Source organism: Ixodes scapularis, unplaced genomic scaffold (genome assembly GCF_016920785.2).
Source record: "Ixodes scapularis isolate PalLabHiFi unplaced genomic scaffold, ASM1692078v2 PGA_scaffold11__112_contigs__length_91849675, whole genome shotgun sequence".
Taxonomy (NCBI): domain Eukaryota; kingdom Metazoa; phylum Arthropoda; class Arachnida; order Ixodida; family Ixodidae; genus Ixodes; species Ixodes scapularis.
This window is the reverse complement of record NW_024609837.1, coordinates 25,370,620-25,387,440: the sequence shown is the minus strand read 5'-3', so window position 1 is coordinate 25,387,440 and position 16,821 is coordinate 25,370,620. Positions and strand designations below refer to the sequence as shown.

At 45.6% G+C, this 16,821-nt stretch overlaps 1 protein-coding gene across 1 annotated transcript in view; it reads left to right on the top strand.

Moving 5' to 3' along the window:
• LOC8031712 (serine/threonine-protein kinase ATR) overlaps positions 1–16,821 on the top strand; it is a 56,524-nt gene that overhangs the window by 36,426 nt on the left and 3,277 nt on the right. Inside the window, exons 29-40 of the mRNA XM_040215910.2 lie at positions 1,258–1,433; positions 1,621–1,816; positions 4,055–4,165; positions 5,526–5,594; positions 8,227–8,429; positions 8,918–9,044; positions 9,664–9,753; positions 9,918–10,025; positions 14,320–14,477; positions 14,572–14,667; positions 15,468–15,621; positions 15,787–15,852. Of these exons, the coding sequence (XP_040071844.2) occupies positions 1,258–1,433; positions 1,621–1,816; positions 4,055–4,165; positions 5,526–5,594; positions 8,227–8,429; positions 8,918–9,044; positions 9,664–9,753; positions 9,918–10,025; positions 14,320–14,477; positions 14,572–14,667; positions 15,468–15,621; positions 15,787–15,852 (1,554 nt within the window). The remainder of the gene's footprint in view (positions 1–1,257; positions 1,434–1,620; positions 1,817–4,054; positions 4,166–5,525; positions 5,595–8,226; positions 8,430–8,917; positions 9,045–9,663; positions 9,754–9,917; positions 10,026–14,319; positions 14,478–14,571; positions 14,668–15,467; positions 15,622–15,786; positions 15,853–16,821) is intronic.

Genomic DNA, 16,821 nt, shown 5'->3' with positions numbered 1-16,821 from the left:
ATGCGATTGGGGAATTGTGTTTTGACTTTGTGGATATCTTTTATAAAAGATGTTAAATTTTGTCGACGACATAAAAGGCAAAAAATTTATTTGATTTTTCACTGCAATGTTAGCATAAAATAAATTACTTTTAGGAAATTTTGTTTTCACAGTTGCACTCTCCAGGCATTCTGCTGCAGATCTAGTGAAAAAATACATTAGGTGTTGTATTATTTTTCAAACGTTTTCCTGTACAAAGTCAGTGTGTTCTTGATAAAAACAACTATAAGTTATTTTACAATTCATGTACACATATGAAACTTTGCACTGCATTCTGCCCCACAATGGCCAGTATATACTGTAAATTTCATTCATATTAAGCCAAAAGGTTCAAAAGTTGACCCCCTTGGGTAGTGTCCCCCCTTAAAAACCTTTTAAAATTTCTTTCGCCATCTATCCGGTAGGCGTGAAACACTTGCAGTTTGCTCATGCTTCCTATTTTTTCCATTTATCCATCTTTCTTTTTTGGCTCGAAAATTCCGCAAAACCTTCGCTCTGGTAAAATGCAGTTCCGGGGTCACTTTGTAGATGGCACCGGCGTGCCTGCGTGTTTTGTCATCGTAAGCGATATCAAGAACTCGGTTCTGAGCAAACGCAAGTGTGTGAACGGGCCTTAGATCTTCCGCAACGTAAGATTGGCAGTAGATGCTCCACCTCCAGTGTGAGCTTTCTGCCTTCGATCATACTTCATCGCGTGCGAGGCCAACCGTGCCGGCAAGGAGCACGTGCCGTTTCAATCTGAACGAGCGTCGTACCGACGTGCGCTCGTATGCTACGTGATCCCTACTGCGTCAGAGAGCCTGGCTTAACAGTCGTACTGCACTGGCCAAGTTTCCCATCTATAGTGGAGACGCCAGATGCCATTTCACGGCGGGCTAACTTCCTAAATTTTCCTGCAACCAATGTGGCTTTTTTGGCTGGCGAGTGGGTGTAGATTTAATTCCAAACGGAGACTGTGGTAAAATGACAAAGACCTTGTCTTTGGGTTGTCCTTCTTGTTCTTATCCTGTCCATGCTTGTCTTTTGATTGGCATCTCCAGTTTTCGAACAGTATCCAACTGGAGCATTCTCAAATCATGAAACTCGTTTGGGTGCGAGGCGAATGAGTAGCTAAATGAGCTAATCAAACGGTTAATTACGTATTCGGCAGGTAAATGGTTAATTGAACCGAGATTGCCCGGATTAGACGTGGTAACCGAATTGGGTACGACGACGCAGGCGAAGCTCCTACTGGCACGGTACAGCGAGGAGTCGGCGGCGGTGGAAAGCACCAAGCTCGCCATACTGTACAAGAGCGCTGCCCAAACGTGCTCCGCCTGGGAGGACGGACTCTTCCACCTGGCCAAGTATTGCGACACCGTGCTCAACCTCCACGAGAAGCAGGAAAAGAGAGCGTGAGTCCGTCGCCCCTCGAGTCCGAGACAATCCGCACTCAAACTCGCGTTTGCGCTTCCCTCGTGTGAGCGGCACACTGAAGGCTGCAACAAATGCCTTCTCAATAGTAAGATGCCACTATTTGGTGGGGGGTTTGTGAGTAAGTGAGTAATGGGGGAAGGTAATGTAAGGGGGTGCTCTCCGCAGGGAGGTGATGGTGCACGTGGTGCGGCACTACGGGGAGTCCCTGCGCTACGGCTGCGAGCACGTGTACCACTCGATGCCCCGCCTGCTGTCCATCTGGTTTGATCTGGGCTCCCAGGTGGCCGAGATGGGGCGCGCCCGCCGCTCTTCCGCCGCGCGGGAGAAGCTCGAGCAGTACTTGGCGCACATGACCGACAAGGTGGGGACGGCCTCCTGGCTCGTATTGGATTCTGACGGTCAAAGACTTTGTTTGGTCGCAAAAACCTATTTTTTAAATTGTTCCTAAAAGGGTACATACTTTGGCGAGTCGGTGATTCATTGTACGGAACGAAAGTGTCAGAAAGACGACGGAAGATTTAAAGGATGACGAACACTGCGAAGCACTACTTGCAACTGAAGTATAATAATAGGAAGACATTATGCACCGTGATATCAAAAAGACATGTGTACTAGCCAAAGTGCTTTGTTGATCTAGATCTTATTGTGCCAATGTTTACCGCTCAAACAATTTCAAATATGCCATCTCAGAGGCACACATTATAGCGCAGTGCAATGAGGGCATGTGTGTCAGTGCCTCGTCGATACCCTTGCTTGGCTCTGAGATGGCATATTTGAAATTGTTTGAGTGGTAAACATTAGTGTGATAAGATGTACATTGACAAAGCACTTTGCCACGCGTCTTTTTGATATCAAGGTGTATATGTTTTTTATTATTATTAAACTTCAGTTGCAAGTAGTGCTTTGTGATGTTGGTCGTCTTTTTAGCAACTTTATCCTCCTAATTAATTTAGTTCTTTTTTGATGTCCCATTTCCTTAGCTTTCTCAACCACATGTAGCATTTCGGGATTACTGACCGGCACAACGAATGCATTTGTCAATTCAGTGGGGGTGTGCAAATATTTGAAACTTAAAATACTTTGTGAATAGCGCTTGCTATTCGATTCGATTCGCTTCACACTTTCGCTTTTCGAAGTATTCGAGTCCTTTGAATACTTCAAAAACTATGAATAACGTGGAACTCGCTGATTAGTGCCAACTCGCGGTCGATTTCCCCATTTTGTTTTTGTACTGCGCAGTGTGATTTCGAGCTTGGCAAACCCAAAAACCCGACATAAGGGCCTTTTTTTTTTATTAAGCACTGGAAAGTTATTTTGCGCTCGGTAGCGCCATCTGTCCTTTGCTTTGAACACCGAACGTGGAAAAGGCTCTGTTCTCATGTTCTCATGGTTTAAAGGGATGCTGAACCGAAATCTGGATTCCACAAAACACCTGGCAAAAGCGTGCAACGGGATGCTACAAACACCAAAACATCACTTATACAGCGATATCTCGAACGGATGACCGTAATTTAAAAAAAAAAAGGAGGCGCATTTGACAGATATGTTTATGTCTTGTTTTTCCGGGAAGGAGGGGGAACAGCCTCGCGTCTTCTCCACCTCGCCGCCTTGAGGGGGCAAAGCAAAGAGAGGAGGAAAAGAGATATCTCTATGTCACTTTCCTTGTGGGCGTGGTTCAATCCCGACCCCTTTTTCCAAAAATACAGCCGTCCATTCGAGATATCGCCTTAGTAGTAGTGTTGTAGGGATTGTAGCGTCCCCCGCCTACATCTCCTGCATTGTTTTTTTTAAATCTAAATTTCAGTTCAACATCCCTTTAAGGACGCAAGGGTGCGAAATTCGCTATTGGCTGGTCAGCTTGTTCAAACGAAAGCAATCAGTTTGGCGTGTCTGCTAGTGTATGATGACTTCAGCGTGAGCAGTGGTTGGCTTCAGCGCAGTGGCTCCAGGTGAAAGGGCACCAGCCCAAAATTACGTCTTTCTTCAAATAAATTAAATAATGAATCAAGCTAACGTGGTTTTTGCGTTGCAATTGATACCCTCATGTTCCACTCTATTTTTTTAAGGCTGCTTAGTGACAGCTAAGGATCTCGTGGTCCACGATATCTCGTTTTTATATCTTAGTGCAGTGCACGTTCTTGCACGGGCTGATTGCAGCATTGTTCGCGTAAATTTTTGTGTGTGCTTTTATAATGAATATCGCATATAGTGAACAAATTTCTGCTCGTGATGCTAGTTTGTTATAACAAGGTTTAACTTAGTAGTGAATAGTAAGTGCCTTGTTCCTATTCCCTTTTAAACTCTGCTGGGCATTGGGCATTTATGGGTGCAATAAATCAAACTAAATAAAAAGTGCCGGTGAAGGAGCTTTCTGCCTACAAAAAAGCACTATAAATTAGTTTATTTTTATTGTTTGATATATTTATCATTTCTTGGTAACATTTTTATTAAATTTTGCGAGTCTGACTTGAGTTACTAAAATTTTAGAACCCACCCCACTATCGGGCGATTGCAGTGTACCATGGTCTGCACAGCATAAACAATTTTTGAATATGTTTCTAGTTTGTTGTGTTTCAATGTTGCCAAATCTGCTTTGCAGGTGGTGGCTGTTTTTGCTGATCAGCTTCCCTGTTACCTCTTCTTCACCGCTTTCCCGCAACTGATCTCGAGGATCTGCCATTCACACGAGCAAGTAGCTCGCCAGCTCAAGGTGGGCCTCGGACCAGTGTTGATCGATCTACGGCTTGGGCCAAATGGACCAAACCCACTTTAAGTGAATCACAAACGTCAGTTTTGCATGCTACGGCTCCATACTTTGCCACAAGCGCGTTTGCTTTCTCAAAATTTTGAAGTCAAAACTGTCGTCATTCGGAAGTTTGAGATAAGAGCCAAAATTTTCCTATGAATCGACGTCAAGTTGGAGCCTTGTTGGTGCCGGGAGTGAAAAAGATGTGCAAGGACATGTTTTATTATATCAAAGACATTTGATTTCACAGAAACGAAAAGAATGAAAGAAAATGATGGAGCTTTTTCGAGTAATGAGTGCCGTCCGACGGCTCGTCTATAAGCTACCAATGCGAGGCAACCTAGCAGACCACTGCCTGTCAGAATGCATTGGCGTGGCATCATCATATGCCGTAGAATACCGCGCATCCACCCATTTTACATTAAGCGCCCATTCCCAAATTTCTAAGATCTGAGAAAATATGCACAGTAGCTTGATATATAAAATTGATGACCGGACATGCGCCCGTCCTCCATTTTTTCGCGATTATCTCTAAATTTTGAGTGGGCTCTTGTCCGGTATTTTACGGTAGGACTTCATAGCTTTTTTTGGCCCTTTATTCTTTTTCTTTCTAAAATTCACTTACATATATCTTAATTCTCCTCATCAAGGGGGAAACTGATAATGTTCCGCAAGGAGCCAAACTTGTTTTACTACGGTTCTTGAGGCTTCTCTCCTTGGGGAATCTGCACGAGTCTCTGGTACCGGTATAAGTCACTTCTCTTAATATTTTTGGAAATGCTGCTCTGGCTCCCCAGTTGGAGCACTATGCTTCTCGGCATCCATGGTCATGCCGGTTTGGCTCGGAGCAGTTGGTGGCAAGCCGTAGTTTCCCATCAATTGATTTTGACAGAGTCTCGGTGTGATTGGCCGCAAACACGCCAGGACAGCATTTTAAAAAAGAGATTCAGGATTAAATGTTGCATTTTTTTTACAAAGCATACGAGTCCACTTAATCAATGTAATCTACGAAAATTGATCAACTCAAATTTATATTGAGAAATGGGAGAAATATAGGCTGCTAGAAACAGCTTCCTTTTGTTTTCTTGCCTGTATTCTTGAATTTATTCAGGTGCAGTACAAGATGAAGTGAAGGGTTGATCAGGCCATTGGGTTTGTGCATCATCACTGTTCATGTCTCTAGTGTAGCACATGCACATATTGAAAGTTTTCTAGGAAGTTTGGCATGTGAGATGGTAGGACTGGAACATGTTTTATTTAGGCAAGAGATTCTTAGAGCAGGTGTTCGCATGTGAATGATTTTTCTTTCTGCTTTGGGTTCCAGGCAATTGTTGCTCGTCTCTTGAGAACCTACCCGCAGCAGGCCGTGTGGATGATGATTGCGGTGTCCAAGGTAAACTATATTCTGAGTTTTTCTTGGTACCTCTTGTGGAAATTTGCGTACCGCCGCCGATTCGCCGTTTCCCACGTGGTCCGTCAACAACCCGAGTCCAGCCTGGTTCTTTCACGGGAGCGGGATTCCGCTCCCAGTTTATTAGTACAATAAAACACAACGCTACAAAACACTCAATCTAAACTACAAATACAAGCTGCATTACACAATTATTTACAAATGCACGTTAAGCCTAAAGCTAAACACAAAGAAGGCCCTTAGGCCTCGCGTCCCGCGATATCCTAGATCCGGTCGCCACCCACTTGCCTGCCAGTGCCTGCGTCTCGGTCGCGTCCGGAGCTCTTAGAGGCCTCTTGCCCCCTGCCCCACCGAGTATATCTCTCGATGGGCGAGGAGGTTTCTCCTCGCCTGCCACGGGGGCGCCTGCAGCGCCCTCCAGTGGCTAGGAGAGAAAGCGGCGCGTCGGGAGCCGAATTCGAGATCCCGATCGACCCCGCGGCAACACGACCATGTGATCATGTCGCGGCCAAGATTGGCCGAATGGTTTGATGGGCGCCCTCATGAATTCATGGTGTGCCATACTCTTCAATAACTTTGTCAAAAGCAAGCCAGTAATTTTCGACTATTCTGAGTAGTAAGGCTGTGCAACAATTGAAATCGTGAAGCACTGAAATATGAATGGTTGGGAAAGCCATTGGTATTAGAAAAATACAGTAGCACCACCTCTTATGGGTCCCTCCTTCCTCAAATAAAGTTTTATAGTATTGTTATTCTATGGAAAAAGTCAGGAGACAAGAAATCTGAAATGTGCGGTGTGTTTCGAGCTGCGCTGAGTATTTTTTTGTGAGCTGTCCCGAGTTCCAAATTTGCACCAAAATCTGCTCGATTTAGCGGACTTGCGTGCCGCTGAATTTGTCAGGAAGCGTTTCTCCACCAAATATAGCGGGGAAATGTAAATTAGCGTATAATTATACATTAGTTCAACTTCAAACTTGTGTATCATCGTGCACGAAAAAAGTCCTTTGTCTCGAGTGACAACGCGCAGAGCAGCATGCTTCTCAAAAGCGTTTCTTGTCTTACTTTTTTTTTCTTCCTGACAAGGCTTGGTAGCTGCTGCGGCTGTTTCTCTCTCCCTGCTCGACATCATCTTCGACTCTTGGTCTTTTTCTTTTCATTCTTTTACGTCGAAGCTGTATATGACTCGTTGGTCGGGTTTTTTTCGCGTCCGTCGACAGAACAGTATGTAGTCGGCAGAATAGTCGACAGAAAACCATCGCCCGCGCCTTGTCTCTTATCATGTGGTTCTGGCACTTGTTTCAACAAGAAATCCACAGAACAAATGTTGAAACCATGTGATAGATGATAAGCACGTAGCGCTCCCCACTTGCGTTTCTCGGTAAAGATTGCGGTTGCATAAGCTTCCATGGCAACGGCAGCGTTAGTCTTTCATATATAAAAAAAAAAATCTTTTGGTACACTGCATTTACTTTTCTTTCGTCAATCATTTGGCATAGACCATTTTTCTGTTTATAAACATGAACTGTCGCTTGCGTCCTAAGCGACTTCCGGTCGCACCGTCTTTGCAAGCCTGTAGAGCTTGCTTATGTCACCAGCGCTAGAAAGCATAAATGCTACACGAACAACAAAGTTGGAGATTTAACGAGGGCCTTCGGCTTTACAATAATACATCTTGGAGGAGGCAAGCTGGTTTACAAAAATACTCTAAACATTTTAAGAGATCTCGCACTCCTTCGTTCTCTTAGCGTTCACCTAGAGATTTGGTGGTTAGACGTTTCATCTACATTCCAAGCAGCGGTGTTAAGGTGGCCTTTATTCATTCTTTTTATAAACCGGAAGTTCTCTGGGACGCCAAAGGCTGGAGCACCATTTGGTGACGTTTTCCATAAAAAGGGTCTATAGTGCGGTGGGCAATCGTTGCAGCTGATACCACAGCTTTGCTGTCCAACGACCTTCAGAGTGTGGATTGGAGCCTTAATTATTTTTCTTTTTTTCTGGGTTTTTTTGGTTTTAGCGCGTGCAAGGAAAATTTGGTACCTTGCCCTCCGCTTATCTCGAATTCTTTTCTAGTCTTTATGAGTTTGAGTTAAGGAGGGTTTACGCTTCATGTGGGCGGGCTCTTCCGACCAGCGGACGACTTTTGTTCTAGCATTATTGCAACTCGGATGTTTCTTATTTTACCGTCGGGATATAAACGTAGTAAGTCCCTCGGTAACTGTATTTGCCGTTCAGAGGCTATAGTCACCGACAGAGCAAAAATAGCGGGACGCGCCTTTCTAACGCCCGACCTCCAGCACCCGCTCCGTGCTGGACGTCACGCCTCGACCAAGCGCTCGTGCTCGAGGTGTATGAGATGTTGAAGCGTCCTCGAAGGTAGCGAGCTTGCGCTAGAAACTAGACATTCAAAGTTCTCTGCTGTTTTCACCTCGTCAGTGACTATTCCCCCCCAGCCCCCCGTATGCATAATCGAGGTAGGTATATAACATGTGCGTGCCACCTGCTTCGTCGGTTACAAACCAAGCCACAGACGCGAAAGTGAACAGTGTCCGTTCGTAACTGTCGTCGCGTTGAAAGAGACAAAAAGGGCCGACCAGTCTTAACGTTGCGCTTGCAGTCCTCGTACCCGATGCGAGTTCAGCGCTGTCAGGAGGTGTTCCAGCTAGCCCGTCAAGAGATGCCCAGCCTGGGCAAGTTCCTCGGCGACACCCTGGCCCTGTGCGACAAGCTGCTGGAACTGTGCAACCGGCCCGCCGGCGAAGCCCACGTCCTCAGTATCACCCAGCAGCTGAAGAGCCTGCACCGACTGCTCGAGGACAGGTGAGCCCGAACCGCGGAGCCTCGAGCATGCGTCTTTGTCCGGCACGTTTGACGTCCCATCTCTAACCACGCGTCCATGTGTCCCGAAGTGGCAACGAATGATTACGGGCAAAAAGACAGAAGTTTGGGCAAAAAGTGTAAGCAAATGCGACTGTTGTTGTTGTCTCTACAATGTTCCTTCTGCGGGGACATTGAGACTTTTCAACTTTCCTTGTTTAATTCGGGGTGGTTCATGAAAACGGTACACTTTCATTGTTCGAAGACATTGCCATGGGCACTGATTTACCGAGCCCATTCTATTAGTTTCCGCAAAGCCTGCCTCCAACGAGCTTTGCGGCCCTCGGGCAATGCTGTCGACGAAGGTCCGTCGTTATCTGTAAACTAAAATTCACTTCGGCATCCCTTTAACGGGAGAGGGTATTTCGGAAAAGAATTAAGTAAAAACTTTTAGGAAGTGCCATTTTTTTTTCTGGATGCCTCTTTTTCAGAAATTTCAGTCAGATACTGCTGCCCCTGCAGTCTGCTATTTCGGTGACCCTTCCAAGTGGAGGAGCTTCCAGGGGCCACGACCCGTTCCCACAGACTCCAGTTCACATTGTGGGCATCAACGACAAAGTAAGAATGCCTTTTCTTTTTCCGACAAAGTCGGTCTGCGTTGTGACGTAATGCGAGCTCTGTGCAAAGTGTCAATGTTCGAAGGAGCTACCTCGAGGCAGACAGCTGCAAGCTCTGTGCAAAGTGCCAATGTTGCAGAGCTAGGGTGTGGATCTGCCTCGAGGCGGACAGCTGCAGTCCAGCTTGTATGTGTTCAGAAGATTTCGAAGCCACAGGGTCAAAAGCGCACAGTCTCAGGCTCGCAAAAACCTTTATTAAAGGTGATTAAAATCTCAGTGACAATGTTTTTGCTGAAATACTATATAGCACACAAAAGATTGAAGTTAATAAATAACTCCTTTACATATATCTTTTAAGAGTTTGTGCATTATTAACTAGTTTATGAGACCGCTCCTGCCTTGAAAGTCGAAATCCTATAAGTTTGCTGAGAGAAAATTTGTACATAGTTTACATTTGTAGAACTTAAATTGTGTGAGTTTCAGTTCTGTACTGGTGTTTAGCATCTTCTGGGAACTAGAGAGACTCTTTGTTCTGCCGCAGAAGACGGTGAAAGGGTATTATACATTCTGATGGTTCAGCTCCCTTTCTAGTTTCAAACTGGCCTTTCCTTGCATTGCAGGTCGAGATCTTGTCTTCCCTTCAGAAGCCCAAGAAGATCACCATTAAAGGAAGCGATGGAAACTCCTATGCCATGATGCTGAAGCCTAAGGTATTCAAAATTGCATTTGTGCTTCTATCACGGAATATAGTTCTCATTCACTGTTAGCGAGCACTGCCGAATAACAGAACCTGAAACTTGACTATTTCTCTGCAGTCTGAAAGTTGGGGTGTGGTTTCTGGATGTCCGGGTGACGGGAATTGTTGCGCACACAGGATGACCTTCGGAAGGACTGTCGACTCATGGAGTTCAACAACCTGATGAACCGCTACCTCCGACGCAACGCAGAAGGACGGCGCAGGCGGCTGCACATCCGGACCTACGTGAGTAGTGGGGGCTAACGCAATCCAGCTTGTTGCAATGCTAAAATTCAATTGATTGCAGGTTTTTTTTTTTTTTTTTTTTTTCATTTATGTGTACTTTTTTGTCTTGATACTGATGGTCTGTAGAGCAGTCATCTGTCATAGTAGGACTTTGGGTTTTCAGAGAATGCTAAGAGATTCCCCGGGGCAGCAAGGATTGAACGAGAGTCCCCGATGTAGTGACAAAAGAAAAGGCAAATTGGACGTTGGATGTTCCGGTGGTGTGGGGTCAATTTGCCTTTTGGATATGGCAACACTGGTTCACGCCATAGATGAGATATTTAGCCAGTGTACCATCAGCCTGGGGTCTTTAACGTGCACCTTGCACTAGCGAGTGTATGACCGCACGCTGGTACGACGCTCCCCTAGATTGAAAAAGGCAGGGACGAAAATCATACCCAGGAACGATTCCCGGATCCTACGGCCCATCTCTGGCGCCGGCTCCCAAAGTGACCGACAGAATAGAAAGGCGGGGCGTTTCTTTCAGATGCCTGGCTTCCAGCATGCGCTCCATGCCTTCCGCCATGCTTTAGCTGTCCGTGCATGCTCGAGGCCCGGGAAACGCCATCCCGATTCGCATTGAATTAAATTTGTAAATAAGATATGATTCTCTTTGCTCGCGATCATGGTTGCTTTTGAAATTAGATTGTAAAAATGCAACGTCCAGTTTGTCAATTCTGTGTTTGTGTAAAGCCAAATGTTCTGAAATGGGGAAGTTTGGGAAATGATTTTACATGTGCTGTGTGATTGCTAAATCTCAATCGAAAAAGTGAGCTGGTCTGGCCCACGTACTGCTTACCGCAGGTGCCACATGTCAGGAGGTATATCGCATCACTTGTGCCGCAGTTTAAGTTTCCGTGAAATATGTGGTTGAAATTGAAACTCATACTCTCTACCGTGGTTTTAGGTGTCACGTGTTGACACACCTCGCAATTTGTTCTTCCGCAAGGGCGACTGCTAGTGCTTTCAGTGCACAGTGCAAGTTGTTCTAGATCTAACTATGGCGCCCAAAGATTGCATGAGCGTCTATAGACTACTCGGAAAACGGAAGGAATGATTCTCGGAAGGCGGTCACTTCGCTGTAAAATGTTAAAATGTTTTCTTACTATGGGAAAGGGGCACGCTGGCAGTGTCGCCTGTCGCCTATCGTTCGTAGAGAGCCTAAATTGTAGAGAGGGTCCAACTCAAACGATGGGGAGCGTTTGCAGTTTAATGGCGGACTCCTCTATCGGAGAGCAGTCGCAAGTGCTCATGCGCTGCGTTATCGCGTGGCTAGGAGGAAAGCAGGTGGAAAGGGGGAGACGCTCGTAAACGACCAATGCGTTCGCCCTGTGGATCGTATTGCAAACGCGGCCCATAAACCAATAATTTTTAATTAGTGAAAATAGACACATGGTTCCAATTAGAAACTTGATGAGCGTCATCGAAAACCACTAAATCAACTCTTTTTAGAAAGAAAAAATGCAGGGGCAGCATTTTACAGCATTGCGGAACAACACTAAATTTGGATGCGTTTCTAGGTTTCTGCCTATTATCAGAGCGCATTTCTGCACCCGCGGTCCTTCTCCCCAGTGGTTGAGACGCACAACACACATGCGCGATACTTCCTTCCATCCTGCGAGGCGGTGGCTTCGCACCGCGACCACCAAGGAGCAGGACCGCAGGCGCGAAGACACGCTCCATTAAGAAACCGAAACCTAGTAAGGCATCCCAACTGTGCGTTTTTCCAGAACGCCATAAAATGATGCCCCTGCCTTATATATTTCTAAGAAGAGTTGATTTAGCGGTTTTCGATGATGCTTCGCAAGTTTTTAATTAGAACCATACGTCTATTTTCACTAGTTAAAAAGTTAACAAATTCTACCTGATTAGCAGACTGATTGTTACGATTAGCCCCCAGTATTATGTTCCCATGACCGTATAACTCGCCTACACAAACTGCATAAGTTCCGCTTTCATGGTTATTTTTAAACAAATCTGTTAAAGGGGCATTGACAGGTCAAATAATATTTTTTTTTTTTATGTGAAAGGATTGAAAACATTGCCTGGACATTAACCTCAAAATTAGTGAAGTAAATCATAATTTGTAAAGTAAAAAAATTTCCGAAAACCGAATTTAAAGTTTTTGTGGGATCTGCACCAGTGCAGTGATGTCAGAGATTGAGTCGTCCTGCAACTCCAGTTTCTTTCACGCCTCCGAACCGCCCCGACCCAAAGTGTCATGTTCGCCCGCGTCCCGCAGTCAACCGCTCTTCCCCATGCCTGCCGCCTATCACTGTGAGCAGACGACTCTTAACTTTCGAGTTTGAAGCTCTTTTAGGGCCCTTTCAGCGATCTCAATTTCTTTGAAACATTGTGAGTCGAAGAGAATGTGCAGTGGACTTTTGTGAGCGATGTGAGGGGTCACGTCGCACCGGTTCTTCGTGAAAGGCTGCCCCGCGGAGTCACAACCGAAGCTATGGTACACAGACACCAAATCCAGTTGTTTTGACCGTTTGACGATTTCCTTTCAAAGTCTGAGAGGTCGTCAAGCACATAAAAGAGATCTTCCGATTCCCTGACTCACTAATCGTCCTCAGTGCTGCATGTGCCGAGCGCCGCCAGTGCCGCCATGTTTTCTGAAGGACGATAAAAAGCCAGGATGTAACATCGCTCCGAACTCCAATTTTCGGTATTTCAAAAAGGGCCATAGTGCGCTCGCAATGGCGTTAAAAAACAAGTTTTACGAATGCCGTTATTAGATATTATAGAAATGTTGCTTAGAAACCTGATAAATTTCAGAAGTCTTGACGTCACGAATAAAAAGAAGCGAGGAGGTGAAAAGAGAGAGAAGGGCACCAAAAATAAAAAAAGCGCGTGCGCACATGCAAAACTTTTTTTTTATTGTGGTATTTTTTGTGTGTCTACGAGTACAACTTGCATCGTTTACGACAACAACAAAAAATATGGCCTTTGGGGTGCTGTGTCCCTTTATGCTCGATAAAAGCACTATTTTTTTTTTTGTGTTTGAGGGAATCAAACCTGCCGTGCAGTAGATGCTAAAAGAATCTTAACACATAATATTTGCCGTGGTATGAATAAAAATAAAGTGTGTGCATGTGCTCCAAAAGTACTTCTTAATGCTCCAACATGGAGTTCTGGCCGCTCCAGAAGGTGCTCCAGAATGACTCGGGCCAATCACATCACTGTAATTATCAGTACCATGATTGTTGTTTTCCTACTCATCATTGCCATTATCATTGTTATTACGGTTATCAGCAGGGTGTCTAGCGACCAGGGACACCGGGAATTGTCAAGGAAATTTCAACTACCGGCAAAAATCAGGGAATTGTCAGGGAAATTGTCAAAAAGCGATCCCAGTCAGGGAAAATGAGCCAGAAATGGCATCGAGTTCCCTGAGCAAAAACTTCAGGACTTTGGGGGCAGAAAAATAGGATATAAGTTCTGCTCAGAGCGGAGCACAGGCTCTGCTCACCCGATGTAGAGTGTACTACCCGATGCAAAGGGAACAGCCGAAAAATCCAGTCCAAGCCATGCATTGGATTGGGTTGAGGGCATGACACTAGGCTAGATCCAGTTAGAGCTACTAGATTTAGTAACAAATGGGAAAGCCGCCGACCCCAATCCAATCCAAGCCTTAAGCCAAAGTTATCCGAAAGTGAGCATCTGGCGGCCATGCTGCCATTCGGTTTTTGACGTGTGTGGTCGAGCGTCTTGTTTTCATTGAGTTTCCGGAAATGGCCTCTTCACTGATGATGTCGGCGGCAAGAAAGGGCTCATTTAATCCGGTCTGGACGAACCCGAATATTTCGGAATATGCGAGTTGGATTCAGTCCGTGCAAAATAATCCTCACAGTGCTCAATGTCTATAGTCCGTTGCAACCTAAGAACGAAGGGCGAGGGTAAGACGGGAAGGGGAAGGGGAAGCAGACGGAACTCTGGAGAAGAGAGGGGGGAAACCTCCTTCTTTCTTTAGCGTTCCGTCTGCTTCCTCCTCCCCGGCCCGTCTTACCCTCACCCTTCGTTCTTAGGTTGCAACCGACTATAGTGTTATAATGATCTTATATACATTTAACCGCCTCTACGGTGGTCAGAAAATTTCACCCGAAATCGTCAGGGAAAACCTGGAAAAGTCAGAGAATTTCAAAATAATATTTTGCTAGACACCCTGATCAGTATCCGAATTGTCACAATCCTTATCTGCATCGTCATTGTTATCATTGGGGTCGTCGTTGCGTCGCTGTTTCCCCTCCAGAACGTGGTCCCCCTGAACGAGGAGTGCGGCCTCATCGAGTGGATCCCCGACCTGCAGGGTTTCCGGTACATCCTGAACCGCATCTACCGGGAGAAGGGGCAGCTCACCACGGGTCGCGAGCTGAAGGACATGATGCCCAAGCTGAGCGCTTCGCTCGCGTGTGTACTCTTCCATGAAATTATCTTTTTTGGTAATGAATCAAATGGCTTCTTAATTGATCCTTTGCATGCCACAAACTCCTTTGTGCTACAGAGAGAAGCTTGATGTCTTCAAGAACAAGCTCTTGCCTAGGTTTCCGCCAGTCTTTGTGGAGTGGTTCCACAAGAACTTTCCTGATCCCACAGCCTGGTGAGTGCCTCTCTTATCCTGGCAGAAGTAAAGAACTTTCCATTTATGCATTAGCATATATGTGGCAAGTAAGTAAACACTCATGACGAGGATGATGAAAAGGGCTGTCTTGAAAGGGCACCGACACAGCAGTAGAGGATCAGAGTGGAGGACTGTGGCGTCAGAAAATCCAGGAGTCGCCGGAAATCACTTGGGTTTTCTCTCTTCCTGTGACTAGGCATTCAAAGTTTTTTTTTCTTTTTTATCTCTGCAGTTTTCGGTGTTTTGGCGGTCACAAAAGTTGTTTATGGAAATAATTCTTTTTATTAATGAGGACTTGCTGTAAGCAGCTTGCTGCCTTTCAAATATCATGTGTTCTGTGTTTTCATTATCACGAGCGACCGATAAAAAGAGGTCCAGGAAAGCCATGCACAGCCGATTCTCGGCCGATAGCTTTCTTCCGGAGAAAAGCCAGATTTCGAGCCGCAACTACCACTTGATCGTTGCACCTTTTAGGTCTCATTTCCGTAAAAATCTAGCCACGCATAAATGCCCCGCTATCTTTACACCCGAGGAAGGGAGAAATCTTTCTTTTTTGCTGCATAGATGTGGTTCTGGGCCCCTAGTACTGGGGAAACAGTGCAAAGTGGAATGTGGAGAGGGAACTTGGGAAGGAATATTCGTTCATGCTGAAAATTATTTATTACGTTTGCCAAGCGACGTTCTGAATTAATCTGTCTTGTGGAACTTTATATTTTTGTTTCCTGTTTAGTGTGTGGTGCAATCACAATCTCACATGCGCCATATCGTTGTCGTCCCAGGTACACCGCGAGGCTGTCCTATGCGCGCACGCTTGCAGTGATGAGCATCGTGGGCTTCATACTGGGGCTGGGCGACCGCCACGGCGAGAACATCCTCTTCGACGCAAACTGCGGAGATGCGGTTCATGTTGATTTCAACTGCTTATTCAACAAGGTGAAGACATTGCTTCGCTTTGCTCCATCTTGCTCTTGTTTCTTTTTTCATGCATGTGCATGTCTTTGCCTGCTTTTCTTACATGTTTATCGTTGTGGCCTACATGTTCTTTTTTTTTATACCTGTCTTTCCTCTTAACATTTTTCTTTTCGCGTGACATTTTAGGGGGAGACATTTGATTGGCCTGAGCGTGTGCCTTTCCGCCTGACGCACAACATGATTGATGCCATGGTGAGTCTTTGCTTCCGACGACGATGGAATAGCATGTGTGACAATTAATGTGATGATAGAGACGGCATAAACTTAAATGCAGTTTCATTTTGAGAATCGCTTACTCTCACAACCCACTACGATAGACCCTTTATGCCGCGCCATCTAGCGGCGCCGATTCCAAACTATGCACACTTGCTGGGAGTGGTCACATACGCTGCTTCGGCGGGTGCGCGGCCGCCATTATGGTGTATATGGCTGCAGAGGCTAGAACTCTGTAGTGCCCGCATAGCACGTTTCCAGATACTTTTTTATAGCTGTGCGTCACTGTGCGAGATGAAAGGCGTGAAGGATAACCTGACAAACAGGACGAGATTTACTGTTTTTCTGCAAAACTACAGCTGTCAACAAAAAACGCATCAATACGAACCACAACCCATTAGGTGCGCGCTCCCTACGCTCAGAATGAATGAAGTCGGGATATGCTCGCGTGCACGAGGATTCATTGTGACAGCTCGTGCAGCAAAAAAAACTGTCATGGCTATATGAGCACATGCTCATGGCACGTGGCAGGTGCTACGTCGGGCAGACGGGGCGCTGCCTAAATGATTAGCTTTGCAAGCACAGTAACAGTTTGCAAAAACGAAACTGAGGCTTTCTTGACTTACATTGCAAGACTCGCGGTTGTACCCCACTGTTGGATGGATGCGTAAAAATTGGGAAATGCAAGTCAACATTAGCACGCGAAATTGTAGAAGCCGAACATGTTGATTATTTAGGAGACACGTGTGTTGCTGTGCCGCCGATTGCGTTATCGGAGAAGGAACTGGTTTTCCTGAGAACGAGATAGTGTTTTTCCCAATCATGCTCTGATGGTTGTTTCTTTGCTTTTGTTGTTTTGTTTGTTGTCGTTTTTTGCGTTGTGACGATGGTTCAGATTACAAATACCAGTACACATATTCAATAATAATCAGTTGAGAGTTGCGCCTC